Genomic DNA, 19,459 nt, shown 5'->3' with positions numbered 1-19,459 from the left:
CATTTCTTGACGAATTTAGATATTTCTACAAAATTGTTGGGGAAAATTAATTATTTTCATCTAAAAATCTTCCTCGTTTCATTGTTTGATCAACCGTTATTTTGAGTAATGGGGTGGCTAGATGAGCAAGTGTTAATGTTCGTGTTTCGATATCGAGATTCTTCAGTAGTTCTAGTACTAAGGTATGGCATAGAAACGAAACGAAAAAATACTGACACACGGATGAAATAGGTGGTAATCAATTATCTGCATGTCATTTCCATAAGCATATTATGTATTGTGTAGTTTGTTTTCGGTTATTCGTTGAAGTAGGTAGAATCTAAACTGGTAAAAAAACACCTCCTTACCGTTACTATGACAACTGATCCCAGTCGCGATTACGAATGTATTGAAAAAGTAACTTGCCGTTTGACGTTAATTTACATTCATTCTTGATTTTGTTTCATGTTGTTTTTATCTTATTTCACAAATTTAAACTATTCATACTAGCAAAATACTAAAAAAAAAACGATACAAAATGCATCCTTCGTGTCAAGCAGTGTAGACACAACAAAGGTTCTATAAACAGTGTGTCGTCATTGAAATGTACACGTTGCAACAATGCACAGCAATGTATCGTTTACATAAAAAGTTAAATGGATCCCACTGTGCCGCAGCATACATTTACATGCGTAGACGTTAACTGAAATACTTTCGAAAAAATACGTAGAAATAAACATTTTCCGCGTCGAATGAATAATTAGACAGGATTTAAGCTAACATTCAAGTAGTCATTTCTTTTGGCAAATCTAGCGAAAGAATAATTGGTTCCCGAGAAAGCATGTGACTAGAAATAAATTAAAACCAAATTGGAACATTATTTACTTTAGTACACAAAGACTGTGACGAAGATATCTGTAATAATGAAGACTTACTGGCTTTTGACCGTTTCGGTTTTGATATCCGTGGATAGAAAAGTACTTTCTGACAACAATGATTCGGAGGAGGTTTACGAGGAGAACAGTTCAACTGTCGTAAACCTTTTGAACAGGACTTACATTCATATCAATGGAAAGATAAATCAACTAGAAATACAAGTCCATCAAATCGAACATCCCAACTGTGATTGTAACGCTACAGAGGTTACAGAGGTCAAACGAGAAATATCTTCGGATCTGAGGAACTTTTCCAAAGTGCTGTCCGGATTTGAAAATGAAATTCGCCTGTTGAAAAATGATCTGTCAGATTTACGAGAGATGTTTGCTGGCGGTAAGATATTGATTGATGTATACTAGACTGTAAGTATGTAATTATCACACACGTAGAATAGTATTTAAGATTTATTATGTCGGTTTATATTGATATTATACATATTATCATACACATAATTTTTGTTTCGTATTAAATAAATATCAGTATAAGGAACGTTGTTAAACTTCCTCAAAACTAGACGCAGCATTGTTGTTAATATAATGATGTAGGTACATTTAGCATTAAATATCGAATGAGATATCGGGCTATTATTTATTTTGTATTATTTGAAAAGAAGCAACTATAGATGGTATAAACGGGATGTATTATTCATGCAGATTCGACGGTGGTATAAGAAGCTACAGCAGATTTTCGGGGACCCTACATATAAACCAACAACACATGTCAGATATAGTCGTACAAACAAACAGGCAAAACACAAACCAAAGATTTAACTCTCTTTATACCTGTAATCTGAGACCCGACCAACAAATGCTGTCCCATTTTTCAAGCACATTCTGGCTATGTGTTTGATAGTTACAGTAATTAAATGCAGATGTGCTATTTTTAGATGGTCCGCTGTTATAAAACACATATAGGAATATATCCTTGTTTTATGTCCTGTTTTATGACTTAGTTAAACAAACCTCTTGATTCTCTGATTCAGTAAAAAGTATATATAATTCTAACTTAATCTATCTTACCATTCATCTGCCGTGTTTCCTTTATCTTACACCAACGAAATACCGTGCAATCTATTATGTGGGATTACGATCAAAAACCTGTTGTTACATTTTAAACCACTCAGATGATGCTAAAAATTTTACGCCATAGATATGTATGTGGTTGTCCAGTATCATTGTATAACTAAGGGAAAATGTCAATGAAACATTACTTTCTTTGTTATATATTTGTTAGTGGAGATATTAATTAAAAATCTCCTTTTATAGAAGATATAGAGGATATCTAACAGTGTATTCAGTAATACCGAATATATTTTAAAGTTGGACTAATATTTTGATATTTTTACTAGTATTAGACGCACGAGTTTTAATTACAATTTTAAAGCAAAATAAAGTGGGTATGGTTTTTTAATTTTTCCAGTATCTTTTGTAAGCAGTGTTTTTTTGTCAAAACAGACAAAAATGATATTTTTCAATAGTGGAAAAATATTATTTTTAATGGATGAGTAATTTTCGATATTTTACAGGTAAAATGTAATACATTTAAATATTTTTGGACATTGGATGTTTGGTTTGTCTTATTTGCATCACGGTTCGATACCTATGTTTTCTTAGGATGGTACAAAATAATATATCTTAAATGTAGTTAAGTGCATGTTACAGCTATTTCGACCTTTATGAACTCATCAATAATTAGAAGGATTTTAAGTAAGAGGAGACGATAAAAATGGTAAGAAGATATGTCAAAATTTGAATGGGAAGGTACAAATGACCCACAATAAAGTGAACTTGATAGTGTTAAAAGCACGTTTGATATATATTTTATTTATTATTAACAGTGTCACACGTTAGACTGATAAATAGGGTGACAGGCACGTTATTCCCGCTTGTAATCTCAAAGGACATACACAGTATCATCATCTACCAAGACAGATGGATAGTTAGCTACAACACAACCGAAATCGATTATGTTACATCGAAAAGCTTTTTTAAATTTCGCTATTGTTTTAATTAATAACAGCAAGTACCGCCACGACCACCATAACTACAGTTGCACCACGAGTTTGTGAATTTGGCTGGATCTCATCACAGGAGAAGTGTTACTTTTTCTCATATGATTCCGATAAAAGAGAATGGGCTCCTGCGATTGTGAGTTTCAATGCTAAGTGGACTTTTAATTGGTCATTTAAATACTAATTAGTTCAATGACGAAATAATTAACCACGAAATGATTGATATATTGTAGCTTGTATCAAAATGATATAATATCATATAAAAGTTATGTGAACCTATATTTGGCTTTATTGAATACCATATTTGCTTCACCCCCAGATAAAAAGAGATATCATAGTAACCAAAATTGTCATTGTTTTACCTTAATAGTACTTACATTTATTTCACTACAACACTACCATTTATAAGCGGCTGTCGGGAAAATATGACATTATCATGAAACAAAAATAAAAAGATAATTCATTGAGTAAGAACCTCATTAAGACTTACAAGTACAATTATATGTACTCTAGATACAATATAATTTATTAATCATTAATTAGGACCGATGCACGTCAATGGGAGCGAAACTTGTGGAGGTCAAAACGGACAAAGAAGCTCAATTCCTGGTAGAAAACTATGCGAGTAACATTGGTGAGTGTATTGTCCTATTTTAAATGGTTTAGGACGTATACTTCTAAAATAGGTCAGGATCTAGCTGTTGAACCAGCAGTGTTTCACAGGCCTGTTTTGAGTTTAGCAGAGTTTGGCAACCATAACACAGGCTTTTGTTGTTATTTACTACCATTGTCATTTTGAGATGTTTTTTTTTTGTTTACTGATTGTGTTATGCTATGTTAATTATGTATTGTTAAATTGTAATATGTTTAGAATTTATATTAAATGTCACCATATGCCATGTATGATGGCCATTTTCAATCTATACATTCTTTTAGTTGTCTGCGACAGGACCGAAGATGCATAAAGGGCAGCTAGGCACCTACGTTAATTGATGCATCGGAAAGCCTGCACATTTCCAAATTTTCGTATAATTTTGTGCTAAAAAATTTACACACGAGTTATTTCCCTTTAATTACATTAAAATTATATTAATATGTAATGTTTGTTACTGTGTCAATGATTAGTTAAAACGCATCACGTGACAGGGATGTAAAACATCATATATCCTTTACCCGAGGGGGAAAATGTTCGTATATCACCTGGGTGCGTGCCAAAATGCTGACCCTTACATTGTGTTCTGCGGAGTTGTCTCCCTTAAAGTTGTTTAGAAATGGAAGACAAACAGAAACACAAAAGATTTCCTGCTGTCGAATGTGTAAAAATAAATAAAATGCCGCACAAGAAATATGCACAGAAAACACATAAATATCAACAAATGCACAAATTTCTAAAAGAAACTAGTAGTACAACCTTGACTTCAAATCGTATCAATCGAGCGGAAATGGCTCACAGGTATACGTAATACAACTGCGATTCTTTTTTAAATATCATTCTTTACTATTTTTGTATAATAAACAATTTAAAGTCCTTGGACATATGACATCATCGGGAAAATAATTCTTCATATTACCCTGCAACCAGGGCATGACATGCTATCAAGTCTGTCTTTTATTCACATCATTGTTATAGACAATAGCCTACAATATTTATAGGCCTTTGGATTAGTTATCAATCATTTGTGTCCTATGAACAGGTCAATTACGTTTTATTATTGTCAGCATTTGCGAGCAAAGTCAAATCTCCAAAACTAATTTCTGAAAATTTAACGTGAAAAGGGTAATGATTAGAGAAACTGCTTATCACATCAATCAGTAAACTTATATTTTAAATTCATGACGCAATTCTATTGTTCATGCTTGAATGTAACATTAAATTCCTGATTGGCACAGCCAAGGAAAACCGCTTGAGGGACCAATCAACCAAATGTTTTTTCCATAGACTTTAGTGTTAGCGTTTTGGAGTATTTCATTTAAATTCTTGAATTCAATATGACAATTATGGTTTACAACAGAAGTTTAGGGTCTCATATAACACATTATCAAAAACTAAAGTTGGATCCTTCAGCTCAAATTTCCCCAGGTAGCCATTTTGAAAATGAGTGAATTTCGTAGTAAAAATTCTCAAAAGTTCAATCGGACCTACGAGATTTATATCAACATTTCTTATGGATAGTTACCTATCAGGTTACATATCTATTTTCTTACTTCATAAGATACTGGCCAATCAGTGGCTGCCAGACATGTTATCCTTGGCTCAACTTTCTATACACAGGGGATGTTTCAAAAATCTAATTTTCTCAACTGGTTGGTTGTTCCCGTGAGAGTATGTCGCATTAATGACATATACTAGGAATATCACATAAGCGAATTTGCTGGATTTTTCATTGAAATTCAGTGCTTTCAATCACATTGATATGCTGGATTGTAATTTGATAGACGTCTTACAATTGCGGAAAAAAGGTGTTGTTTTGGGGGCCGTTGTTTTAACTGCAACTAAAAGAAGATATAGAGTGTATATCTGAAGTATATAATTTGCATGTTTTGGTATGTGTCTACGAAAAAGTTTGTATGAAAGGTATCTTATCTGGATATCGACTGATTTTATATAATTTCATTGAGTAAACAATCTCAATTACTTATAACATATAATTTGATTTTTCTTTATATTAATATAATTTTGATAAAAGGAAATGAGACTTTGTGTTTGTGAACAACATATTCATAATAGCATTGCTAATTGCTTTAAAAAAATCCAGTTATGTAATGTTCTGGAACTAAGAGCAAGGTTAGTGAAACACCAAACACCTTTATATCAGTCTATATTGCACACAGTACTTCCTTTTTATTTGATATTGCACTTGATACTTAGTAAGAATGTGATTAGTTTATATTGGTCTTGTTACTTACAGGTGACTATGACTTGATATATACTGGACGGAGGAGGAATGATGAAGACGTTTGGGTTTTCCTCAGCAACGATGAGCGAGTCGATACGTCAGTGAGGTCATGGGGGAGTAATGAACCAACCGGTGAGATACAAACATGCGGATGTGCTAAAAAATCAGATGGATTTCTGATGCATGACTGTTTATGTGACGGCTTCGACACCCATTTCATCTGCGAAATTGTGCGCTAGGCACAAAGTGCGCTGAATCCTTTATATTAAAAGCGAAATAGTCTCCTACACACGATCCATCTGTGAAAAACACAAGAATCTGTTGGACATTTCAGCTTTACATTAAAATTGGTATGGTATTTGTATATAAAGATGTTGTTGATTATCTGAAATTGAGCAACTGAAAATGAAATGTTCCTCACAAAATACACATGTATCATTAAAACTGAACAGCAACGCAATCACCGTTTGAATCTAAGATAACGTATATTAATAAACAAATGATTTTGTCTATTATTCTGTTAATAAAGGGCTTGTTAAAATCAATATAATGAGTCATAGATAAAGTGTGTTAGTTTACAAATACAGATATATATGTAATAAATTGTACAAAATATATTATAAACGGAAAACTGAAAACGTACCATATGCCGAATTAAGTCAAAGGATACTATTGATATAGACTCCGATTCTAATATTGACTGTAGAACACCATCCTGCACTTTAGTAAATGTGCTTAATAAGGTTGTGACGTTTAAACAAAGGTCCCCCTAACAATTACCAGATGTTGATCATGTTTGTGTAACTCGAGTTAGTTAATGTTATAATTTTAAAATATATATATAAAAAAAAAAATACAAGAGCGTGGGCGAGTGTCTTTTTCTAAATTTGAAAGTTAACGCACGAGAGTTTTGGTTCACCCTGGTCAAAGCGAATCTCAGTTCATATAGTCTATTTTATTAACACACACTTTTTCGTACGACCCAAACCCAAGTTTAATCGACCTTTCCACACGGATATCCCTCTTTTCAAGTCCTACCAATTTTGACCCCCGGTTTATTAACAAACATGTTCAGGTTGATGTCTAGAATGACAGACGACAGCATCAAGCTTAAGTGATGTAGTGAAAATAGTGCAATCAACTACAAAAAAATACCTCATGAATTCAACACTTTAATAATTTGTATTTGTATTTGAAAAAAAAAAAATCAACAAAAGTATAATATGAGGACATAAATTTGAATATTACAATTGACACTGTTGAAAAAAAAATCTACTGCAATGGTTTCAGCTGTAAAATATTTGATATTAGTTCGGTAGACGGTAGGAACAGGATGGGTTGACAGCAAATATAAATGTGTCTGCATTTTCCTTTGATTTCCGAACAAACATTTGTTCATTTCAATCAAGTTTAACATGTGCGAACACATGAAATCAATTTTATTATGACGAACCACCTCTGGCTAACTGTTTTAATATATTCATATACTTCAAGTTGTTTCAGTTTAATTTCGTTTACACAATTGAATAACAGTGATCTGCACACACCGGTTTTGTGTAAACAATATAACCACCCTGGCTATATACAATATAACTTATAGCAAACAGTCCCATTCATGAAAAAGATGTAGTTTCACTAGGGAGAACCTTGCTATCGACTCCTCAAATAATTATCAAGGGAGTGGATCTTAGTTTTATGTTGCTCATAGAGACAGTATCTGTATATGTAACAGCGAAATAATAATGAAGATAAAGGTGCTATTCTATATTTCCCCTTAGTTCTATACGTTTTTATATGCGCTATTTCTTACATACCCACGTACACTGTAATCACGCGACCAGCACGAGGGACAACATGAACAATTGACCAATAAAACTGTCCAGTGCATCCACTGTGTAAATAAACATGATGTACATCTTAAGTATGCTTTTAAACGAAAGAAATGTATCATTTCATCCTCTAAATATCAAATTAAAGTATTCTGCTATGTAAAATGAAGTCCTGATTGCCAAATCGACACTAAATATTGTTTATTTTAACATTTCTTGATGAATTTAGACATTTCTACTAGATTGGATTTTAGAACAAGTGTTAATGTTTGTGTTTCCATACTTAACACGGATAAAATGGATCGTTATCAATTATTTACTTATCATTTCCAAAACCATATGTATAGTGAAGAGCAAAATGCTCAAAAATTAATTCAAAATGCATCGTTCGTGTCAAGCAGTGTAAACACAGCACGGGACCTGTCATTTGAATGTACACGTTACAACATTACACAACAAAGTAATTTTTACATGAAACAGCTTTGTGGCGCGACATTAATGTACATGCGAAGACTTTAACTGGAATATTCTCGAAAAATACGTAGAAGTGAACATTTTCTGCGTCGAATAAACAATTAACCAGCATTTAAGCTGACATTCCAGTAAAGGATTTTTTTTTTTTTTTTTTTTTTTTTTTCGATTCTAGCGTGAGAATAATTGGTTCCCGAGAAATCATGTGACTAGAAATAAATTAAAGCCAAATGGGAACATTATTTACTTTAGTACACAAAGATGGGGACGAAGATATCTGTAATAATGAAGACTTACTGGCTTTTGACCGTTTTGGTTTTGATATCCGTGGATAGAAAAGTACTTTCTGACAACAATGATTCGTAGGAGGTTTACGAGGAGAACGGTTCAACTGTCGTAAACCTTTTGAACAGGACTTACATTCATATCAATAGAAAGATAAATCAGATAGAAATTCAAGTTGATCAAATCGAACATCCCAACTGTGACTGTAACGCTACAGTGGTTACAGAGGTCAAACGAGAAATATCTTCGGACCTGAGGAACTTTTCCAAAGTGCTGTCCGGATTTGAAAATGAAATTCGCCTGTTGAAAAATGATCTGTCAGATATACGGGAGATGTTTGCTGGCGGTAAGATATTGATTGACATATACTAGACTGTACGTATGTAAATATCATACACATAGAATACTATTTGAGATTTATTATGTCAGTTTATATTGATATGTATACATATAATGATAGCTATAATACAGTTTTTGTATTAACTATATGTCATTATAGGAAATGTAGTTAAACTTCCTCCAAGCTAAACGCAGTGATATGTATGAAGGAGGGGCTTTTGATTTAATATTATGAATACATTTAACATTAAGATATTTTATATGATTTGAAAAGAAGCAACTATAGGTGGTATAAACAGGGTATATCATTCATGCAGATTCGGCGAGTGCATAGGAAGCTACAGCAGGTTTTTGGGGACCCTAAATATAAACCAACAAAACATGTCAGATTCAGTCATAACACACAAACACACAGCCAAAACATAAACCAAATATTTAAATCTCTGTAGTACTGTTATCTGAAACCGAGTTACAAATGCTGTCCCATTTTTCAAACACATTATGGCTATGTGATTTGATAGTAACAGTAATTGAATGCAGATGTGCTATTTTTAGACGGTCCGCAAGTGTAAAATATATGGTAATATATCTTTGTTTTATGTCTTGTTTTATGACTTAGTTGAACAAACCTCTTTATTTTCCAATTCAGTAAACATATTTTATCGTATACGAATCTGATCTATGTTACCATTACTCCGCCGTGTTTCATTTACTTTACATCCACGAAATACCGTGCAATGGCACGTGATTAATCTCATAACCCGTTGTTACATTTTAGACAACTCAGAGGCCATACAAGTGATAAGCCATACACATATGAGTGATTGTGTAATATCGTGCTATCACTAAAAACATGGCTAATGAATCATGTTGGTTATAAATTTGTTAGTGAATATATTGCTTTAAAATCTCCATTACTCATTTTATAGAAGATATAGAGGATATCTAACTGTGTATTGAGTTATACCAAGAATATTTCACGAGTTAATACGGCTAATATTTTGATATCTTTCTCGAGTATTAACTGCACGAGTAAAATGTATTAAGTATTCTGAAGAAACTGTTAGGCATACACTTCAATTACATTTTTAAAGGGACACTCCTTGGTTCGAACGCCAGCTGTGTATTGTAATTTATAAGATGTTTAAGTAAAGGAAGCTTACACTCATATCTATGATTAACTGTGATGAAATAACTATCTTATTTACGTCTCTAGCGCTTCACTGAAACTTGACACTTGACACCTCAGGCAGCAGTTCACATATATATCACAGCATAACGAGTGATGTTGTTGTGATTGTGATGATAAACCCAATTATAACCCGTTTCACCTCAATTACTTAAGTTATGGTAACATTCAGAGGTAGTAAATGAGTAAATAATATATATATATATATATGTTATATTTAAAAAAAAACATTTAACACACAAACATAATCTTACTCATGCACAAAGTCGCATAAATATGCGCACCACAGGGCGGAAATACGTGCTTATAACCTGATGTGTAAATAAATTTAAATGAAGAAAATTGCTAAAGATAAGACAAATACACCGTATATACTTGCAAAATTATTCAGATGAAATGTCTGTGATTTGTCAGCTTGGTAACAAGTGCATCTTCGAGCGGAACTTCATTACGAACCTGTCGATTACTTAAGTTGATTATCAGTACATTTGATTATCAGTACATCCCGCAGAAATGACCATAAGTAATGCAAAAATTACTCGTTTGACTCGTCAAACGCGGCCTCCTTCGCTCTCTTCAATGTTTCCAACTAGTTGACGATATTTATACGATTTTGTTATTACGTTCGCTATGTTGTCATGTCCAGTTGATCGCTTACTGTGGAGCCGTGTACGCCATTTTCGTTTCTGTTCTTGAACTTGTCCTGCGCATTCTCGCATTGATAGTCGTTTGCGCAATTGATTTTCGCACTTTGGGTCGAAGTGACTTAAAAAATATACTTTAAAATCTAAGAACTGTTGGCCAACTTTAGGCTTTGAGCGTTTTAGTACAGTAAATAAATACAAGATTCCTATTTAATTTTGTTTTTATAGCATCAACTCTTTTCAACGACGGAATCCCTATTTGAGGCAAATTATACTAGGTCAGCATTTTATTTTCAAACTTTTCTTTTACAGTGGTTTGATTGGTCAAATCAGACAATGAAAAATTATTACTTATATAGGATGAATAATTTGCGATATTTCATTGGTAAAAATGTATTAAATGTAGCTGCTTTTTCCTCTCAAATAATTACAGCAAGCACTACCACGACCACCATAACTACAGTTGCACCACGAGTTTGTGAATATGGCTGGATCTCATCACCGGAAAAGTGTTACTTTTTCTCATATGATTCCGATAAAAGAGAATGGGCTCCAGCAATTGTGAGTTTTAATTAAATTATTATTGCTAAGAGGAAATTTTTATTGTTTTTTTAAAGACTTATAGTTCAATCACGACATACTTTACCATTATTCACATAAAAATGCCGCCTGTGAACTTGTTCAAAATGATATGATATCATATAAAATGTATGTGAACCTATACTTGGTTTTATTTGATACAATATTTGTTTCAAACCTAGAAAAAAGAACTGACCATAGTAACCAAAAATGGTCTATGTGTCGCCTTAACATTAACTACATTAACTTCACTACATAACTGGCAGTACACTTTCAGAATTGGCTGTATATGAAAATACGGCATTCCCGTCAAAACATAAAAGGAACATATATAAACAATTTTAGGAGTAGGAACCTCATTAAGACTTACAAGTACACTTGTATGTAATCTAGATAAAGTGACATTTATTAATCATTAATCAGGACCGATGCACGTCAATGGGAGCGAACCTAGTGGAGGTCAAAACGGACGAAGAAGCTCAATTCCTTGTACAAAACTTTGCGAGTAACATTGGTGAGTGTGTTGCCTCATTTTGATTTTTTTTAGGACTAATACTTACAAAATAGTTAAGGATCTAAGTTGAACCCTGTAAACAATAACGTTTTAATAAAATGTAAATATAAACCAATTTTATGTATGCAATATAATGCCCACAATGCAACGAATTGATGCAACATAAGTGTATAAATATAATACACATGTATATATCATATGATATCAACATCGTATGAGTTGCATTGCAAATTATATTCATATAATGTTTGTTACTGTGTCAATGATCACAGTCACCACGTGATAGCGATGTTAAACATCATATATTATTTTTATGTGGGAAATAAAACTTCATATATCACTTGGGGCGCGTGCCATCATTATGACTCTTATATATTGTTCTGCGGAGTTGTCTCCCTTCAAGTTGTTAGGAAAGCAAGACAAACAGAAACAGCAAAAGTTTTCCTGCAGTCGAATGCGCAAAAATGGATAAAATTATACACAAGAAATGTGAACAGATGACACAGACATATCAACAAATGCACCATTCAAATGTTTCAAAGATTTTCTAAAAGTAACTAATAGTAAAACCCTGACTTGAAATCATATCAATGAAGCGAAATGGCTCACAGGTATACGTAATATGACGGAGATTCACATATCTTGACTATCTTTTTTAATATCCTTCATTACTCTTTTTTTATATAATAAACACTTTAAAGCCCTCGGAATATGACATCTTCGGGAAAATAAACCCTAGCTCATATTATCCGACAACCAGGGCCTTCAATGCATGATAACATGTACATGTAACAAATTCGTTTTTTATTCACATCATTGTTATAGACAATAACCTACAATATTTTTATGTTTTTGAATTAGTTTTCAATCATTTGTGTTCCTATGAATATGTCAATTACGTTTTATTTTTGTCAGCTTTTGCAAGCAAAGTCAAATCTTCAGAACAGATTTCTGAAAATTTAACGTGGAAAGGGTAATAATTAGAGAAACTGCTAATCACATAAAACAATAAACTTATATTTTAAATTCATGACGCGATGCTATTGTCTTGCTTGGATGTCACATTAAATTCCTGATTGCCACAGCCAAGGGAAACCGCTTGAGAGTATGTCGCATTGATGACATATACAAAGAATCTCACATAAACGAATTTGTTGTATTTTTGAAAGGTCTATATTCATTGAAATTTAGTGCTTTTAACCACATTTATTTCCTGGATTGCAAGTTGATGGACGTCTTACTATCGGGGGAAAAATGCTGTTTTGGGGACCGTCTTTTCTCTTCAGCTAAAGAAGATAGTGTATATTTGAAGTGTCTAATTTGCATGTTTCGGTATATGTCTACAGAGAAGCACGTATGGAAGGTTTCTTATCAGGACATCGACCTATTTGATATAATTTTCATTTCGTACAAAATCTCAATTACTAATAAAATGCATTTTTTTTAATCTAAATTTAATCTTAATGACAAGTTTATGATACTATGCGTTTCTGAACAACACGATTCTACGGTTTTATTGATTGAACCAGCATTGATAATTTTCCAAACATCTGGTAATGTACTCTGGAACTAGGAGCCAAGGAATTGAAAATCCAACAGCATTATGTCTGTGCATTTTGCACGCAATACTTACTTCCTATTTGATATTGGACTTTATACTTAGTTAGAAATTGAACAGTTTATATTTCCCCTGTTTCTTACAGGTGACTATGACTTGGTATATACTGGACGGAGGAGGAATGATGAAGACGTTTGGGTTTTCCTCAGCAACGATGAGCGAGTCGATACATCAGTGAGGTCATGGGCTAACAATGAACCATCCGGAGAGACATGCGGGTGTGCTAAGAAGGCGAATGGATTTCTGATGCAAGACTGTGTATGTGACGGATATGGTGGTCTCTATTTCATCTGCGAAATTGTGCGCTAGGCACCGTCTGCTGTGAATGTCTTATCTTTAAAGAGACGTATTCCGCTACACACGGACCAATCTGTTAAAGAACAAGAATGTGTTCAACATATGAAGCTTTGGGTATTATTATATAAAGGTGTTATTGATTATGTGTAATTGAGCAACTGAAAATGAAATGTTTCTCACAAAAAACACTTGGATCATTAAAACTGAACAGCAACGCAATCAGCGTTTGAATCTAAGATGACGTATTTTAATGTACAAATGATTTTGCCTGTTATTCTGTTAATAAAGAGCTTGTAAAAACAATATCATAAGCTTAAGATAGAGTGTGTTGGTTTACAAGTAAGTCTACAGGTAAATAGTATTTTATATCATCCAATTTATGTAATATACATTTTGTATAATAAAAGGCAAACTGAAAACGTATCATATGATGAATTAAATTGAAGGATGCTTTTGACACTGACGCTATTCATTGCATTAATAACTGAGATGTGAGTAGACGCTATTGTCATCAATGATCTCGTATCACCAGCATCCAGCACTTTTAGCAATGAATCTTGATACAGTGGCGATGTCATTAACAAAGGTCCCTGAATAATTGGATGTTTGTCATGTTTATCCTACTCGAGTTAGTTATTTTTTTGTTTAAAAAGGCAAGATCGTAAGCGATTGTCTTTTCTAAATTTGAAAGTTAACTTACGAGAGTTTGATCAGTTTTAATTCACCATGATTAATGCGAATTTCAGTTCATATAGTCTATGTTATCATCAAATTCTATTTCGTGCCACTCAAACCTAATATTAATCGACCTTTCCACAAGGACAACTTTCTTTCCCAGTCATACCAATTTTTGTATCCTCAAATGTGTCCAGGTTTATAATGTTTATAATGGCAGAGGGCAGCAGAAAGCTGAAGTGGTGGTTGTGAAAATAATTCGTGGTCATAGGCCAGAGGTTAAGGGGTAGCTACTGCCATCTTGGATTGAGCATACCCTGAACTGTCAATAGTTCTTTTTAACAAAAATAACAATTAATGATGGACTTAAGTTGTCATAACATGGATTTTTATTATATGGATGACAAAAACGTAGGACATTTGATAGCAAAACACGCTGGTCAAACGATAAGAATACCAAAACACTGCAGTAAACTGTTAGTTTAGAAAAATAAGGTTTTCATATTAGAAATGCAATTAAACTCTCTGTTAACGTATTCGATATAGTAAATCACAGATAGATATGACACCAAACGGAGTGATAAGATGAATAAAGGTTCCCTAATGAGTGTGATATATTTATCATTTCTATCTAAATCTTGCTGGTTCGTTTTCAAATTAAGTCAAGAAAATATTCTTAATTTTATTTTTTTTTTTTGAGTAAGATAAACATGATAAACAGCATTCTCTTTTAGGGTGACATGTTTATCACATGACATTCGTTACTTACAAATGTTAGCCTGAAGAGTTCTGATTCTCGAGCGTAGCAGCTTAAGTCTGTGAACCGGATCACTACGCAACAAATTAAATGTGGGAAAGTTTGTTACCTTTTTTAGATACAAGACTAATATCTTTTTTACTATATTTTAGCATTATAGGTATACGGTATATTACCTGGATGTTTCATATATTCACAGGGACACACAAGAATGCGTCGAAAGTTTGCAAGTTTCGACACATATCCTCTACAAAGGTTTTATTTTACTTCGTGGTCAATGTCAAATGTATTTTTACCGAAAAACATTTGAAGAATGTGAGTTTTGTCAATATCGAAATTGTTAATAGTTGATAAATCTCTAGCCTGCTTCGACCACGGCCTCGTTGGTTGTGTTGGCTTCTTGCTTCATGGTTACCAGGTGCGCACATGTAGCTATTTGTCCAGTTCGAGTTCACATGAATTCGGGCGACTTTAATACCTACCGATTTGTAACAAACATATTTTATATTTTAGAAGTAATGTTCGATGTTAAATTAAGGTTCGTGCATTTTTGTATTACATATTTTAAAGTAATATCATTGTTTACGAACACTTTTTTTTTTTTAATTTCTCTTAGATCGTATGCGTTTAACGCGGTCTCGCTTGTTTTTTTAGCTTTTCATACGAGTTCAATATTTTGTTCTTCAAAAAAACAAAAATAAAGACAAAAACATCGACAAAAGAAACATCTGTACAATATGTATTGCAAATCATTTCATGAATTTACGTCTTCACACCTAATCGATAATATATTATTCCGCGAACTCTTATTTAGAAATGATATAAGCGAATATTTACATTTGATCCGCATTTCCCCATTGACACTATGCTAAGAGGCAGTTGCCACCATACGCCTATAACACCCAGTGCCTCAGGCTATAACACCCAGTGGGTCATGTGACATTAATAAAGGCGGGATTTTTTTTGTTGGTTCAGTTTTTTTTCAAAGTTGACGGAAATGGTAAGCCAATGTAAATATAAGTATTGAACAGTGGTTTTAATGTTGTTATAGTCGATATGGCAGCAAGATGTATGTTGGGCAAATGTAGCGGGTTCCCATGCCATTTGCCCACCATTCATCTTGCTGCCATATCGAAAATAACAACATTAAAACCACTGTTCATTGCTTAAATGATGAGCTATTAGAGGCATGTATGGAGTCTTACTTCTACAATGTTAGCTAATAGCTTGGTCGACATTTTTATGAGAGCCATTTGACTACAGCCCTTAAAAGCATGTGATGCATACCCAAATACCGGCTAACTAGCACATGTAGTAAATGACTCTCCTCGCGTCTTATCACGACAAAAAATCTCGAATAAATGATTTATAATAGTTTCGTTTTCATTTTTGGGCGTATTTTGTACCCGTTAACTAATCACAATCAAACGGGTCATCACTGGTATGTCTTCATTTTAGTCTGTCTGATGTCCAAGACAAGGATATGATACATGATACACCACTTCTAAAGCACCAATCGAAGTTTGAGGGGACTACTGAAACAGGACGTATGTGATTTAGTCCGGAGAGGTCGCGTACAACTGTCGCTGAACATTTTGATTTCCAAGGCGCAATTGTGGATCAGGAAAGCTTCACCAATGCAAATTTGATTAAAATGCTAAAGAAGTCGCATTGCATTTGATCATTATACCGACACTGAAGCATGTAACATGTACATTCATATATTTTCTGCAATAAATTTCAGGCCCTTTTTTCTGCAAAATGATGGGTCGGCTCTGCGTTATGACAATTTGCTCAGAATGTTAAGTGCCTGTCGAACAAAAACTGGATTTCCATCATCCAAAATCAAAGGACGCTCATTTCGGAGAGGCGGAGCTACTTGGCTCACCAAAAGTGGAGTGTCTGTAGACAATTTTAAACATACTGACATCTGGTCAAGCGATGCAGTGTGTCGGTACTTGGAACCTAACAGTGAGTTAAAATTGCTCATTATGAAATCAATTTGGAAAATCTGTCGATATGCATTGAAACGTAGTGTATTTTGTGTTGTATAATTCTGAACTTCCATATATATATTCTGTCCAAGTCATGGGCAGCTTGCTGTATTGATATACATCTATTTCACTATTAGCTATCTAGTTGTAATGTACCCCAATATTTGTATTATTATTTTCAAGTATGTAAAATAAAAGTTGCAAACACAAAATCTCCTTTACTATATATATATATATATATATACACAGGTAATTACTTGTAGTATGCACTGTATGTATCCATCTTGTCGTGATTATTTCTTTTGTTTGTCACAAATGGCCTCATGTAACCCATTGTCATGTGTCTGAGCGAATCAATAAAAATCTTGAAAAAAATCTTGAAATCTTCCATTTATATGCATGATCGTCTTATATTATTATATGCATGAATTTATTAACTATTTATTATATACCAATAGTATTCTATTTGCTAAGAGTAATTTTCATACTAAATGTGGAACTATATCCATGTATTCGTAGAAGTAAAATATCAGGCACTCTGACTTATTTGGTTTAAAAAAAATCTTTTCTACATAGAGAACCAGCTACAAATACTGTAATTTTGCGGACTCAGTTTTGGTGTAACATTATTTTTTACCTGATTCATTCTTAATTGATTAATTCGCGAAAATACAATAGACTCCAAAAACATTTTTATGCAAAAAATCAACATTAAAATAAGATGGGTAATAAAACATTATAGGAAATAATTGCGACTCTCTGCTTTGATAGCAACGTTTAACACGAAAATTGTTAAATTTCTTGCTCAGCTATGATATCTGTTCGTGTTACGAGTGATTAATGCTATAATATATTTAAATCATCCTTTTGTGATAGCACTGTTATGTAGTTTTGTTTATGTGCAAAGACACTTTGAATTGTTTCTGTATAATATGTAACTGATTTATTTTTGTTCTTATGCACATGTATTGACATTGTATAGTATATTTTGTATATCATTTTGTGAAATATATCCAAATGGCTAGAGGCTACTTTTGTTTTGATTTACCAATATGAAAGACATGTTCGCTGTTTTTAAAATTTGTCATGCAGTCCCCCATCTTAGTCTTTTTACGTCAGTTGATTTGCAGTCTTCAACAACCGTCATTTAACGTAATAACACCAAATTCAAAACAGATTCAGTGTTTGACTCTTCATTATTCACAATACTGTTATCAGTCTTACATGCTTGCAACGGTGAATGATTGTATAATCGGAACATGGTCAGAAAGGAGAGGGTGACCCACGAATGGAAGAATATGGTATGCCAAACGAGCCAAAGCCAGACTCAGGCACGTGGATAATATAATTAATGCGGTACTGTATCCATGGTATCATAAAGGTTGTGAGGCACTTTCAGCACTTTTAACATAAAAAAAATATCTGAATGACAAAAAATCGAGTTTACAACTGGACGGAAATGTTATTATTTAATTGATAGCGTCAGTGCTTATTAACAACATTAAACTTAAAATTGTGGGTTTTTTTTTATTCAATTATATCATCATATAAGGATATCGCCTTATACTATCTGGCAATTATATGCTGTGTTATCCATGATGATTCAAATTCTCATATGATCAACTTTTAAATTAAGATATATATATGGGATCATTCTTTTTTATATTTAAAACTATGTAACATTTAATAAAAAAAAATTTAAAATAATTTGCCACCATGATATTGTATATCTTATCTGTGATTGAGTACACAGGGTGCAGGCTAAGCAGATCTCGCTGGTAGGGTTATCCCCAACCCCTGGAAAACTCGGCACTACTGTTATCAAATTTATATTTTTAGAAAGTGTATTTAATTGATACCTACACTTTTAATGGTTATACTTTTTTGACAAATTTTTAATTTGATAAATAAATAATTATAATGATTAAAATTCTTTTACTCGAGGACCCCATTGGAAATAAGCTGTACATCGGCTTTCATGGGCAATCCTAGGTAAAGCAAATTTACTCTATAACAATAATGTGCAATATATAACATGATACTTATGTCAACTGTGATATTTCAACAATATTTGTGATACTATTCATTAATCATTCATCATTTTTATCTATTATGAAATTAAGAAAATAAGGAAATGATGTAAATATTATATAACATATATATGTACATTGTTGTAATACTATTGTACTGTGTTTGCTTTAGGACTCACACAACTAAATCAGCCAAACCAAGTCCCTGAGGAAAATGTGTTGTAGCTGTTTTCCTGAGTAAATAACATATGAAATGGGTACTTTCTCATGTTTCTATATACGAGAATAAAGTGTAGGGTCTTGAGGTTTGGAAAAATATACACTCCTACTGAAAATAGAATGGCGTAGGATTCGAGGTGTAAAAAGGTGGGAATTCCCCAGAGCTCCGTTCGATTTGCACTCTTCTAATTCTAGA

The 19,459-nt window shown here is 33.0% G+C and overlaps 1 protein-coding gene across 2 annotated transcripts; it reads left to right on the top strand.

Annotated features, from left to right (window-relative positions):
* Positions 1 to 659: 659 nt before the first annotated feature.
* On the top strand, positions 660 to 14,011 carry LOC117329645 (low affinity immunoglobulin epsilon Fc receptor-like). 2 transcript variants are annotated; one of them, XM_033887674.1, is made up of 4 exons: positions 660 to 1,248; positions 2,935 to 3,062; positions 3,470 to 3,560; positions 13,377 to 14,011. In XM_033887674.1, the coding sequence occupies exons 1-4, from the start codon at positions 903 to 905 to the stop codon at positions 13,598 to 13,600; spliced, it is 789 nt and encodes a 262-aa protein (XP_033743565.1). In that variant the 5' UTR covers positions 660 to 902; the 3' UTR covers positions 13,601 to 14,011. The 2 variants fall into 2 exon arrangements, with proteins under 2 accessions (XP_033743565.1, XP_033743564.1); XM_033887673.1 differs by lacking the exon at positions 13,377 to 14,011 and adding an exon at positions 5,836 to 6,359.
* Positions 14,012 to 19,459: the final 5,448 nt, after the last annotated feature.

This window comes from Pecten maximus, chromosome 6, assembly GCF_902652985.1.
Source record: "Pecten maximus chromosome 6, xPecMax1.1, whole genome shotgun sequence".
NCBI classification, from domain to species: Eukaryota; Metazoa; Mollusca; class Bivalvia; order Pectinida; family Pectinidae; genus Pecten; species Pecten maximus.
The sequence above is the reverse complement of the archived record's forward strand: the minus strand, read 5'-3'. Positions and strand labels throughout refer to the sequence as shown.

What these genes read in the sequence shown, in the direction of transcription:
- LOC117329645 (XM_033887673.1), top strand. Translation starts at nt 903, where the DNA reads ATGAAGACTTACTGGCTTTTGACCGTTTCGGTTTTGATATCCGTGGAT. An exon ending in ACGAGAGATGTTTGCTGGCG is followed by an intron (nt 1,249 to 2,934) that starts GTAAGATATTGA and finishes AATTAATAACAG; the next exon opens with CAAGTACCGCCACGACCACC. An exon ending in AAACTATGCGAGTAACATTG is followed by an intron (nt 3,561 to 5,835) that starts GTGAGTGTATTG and finishes TGTTACTTACAG; the next exon opens with GTGACTATGACTTGATATAT.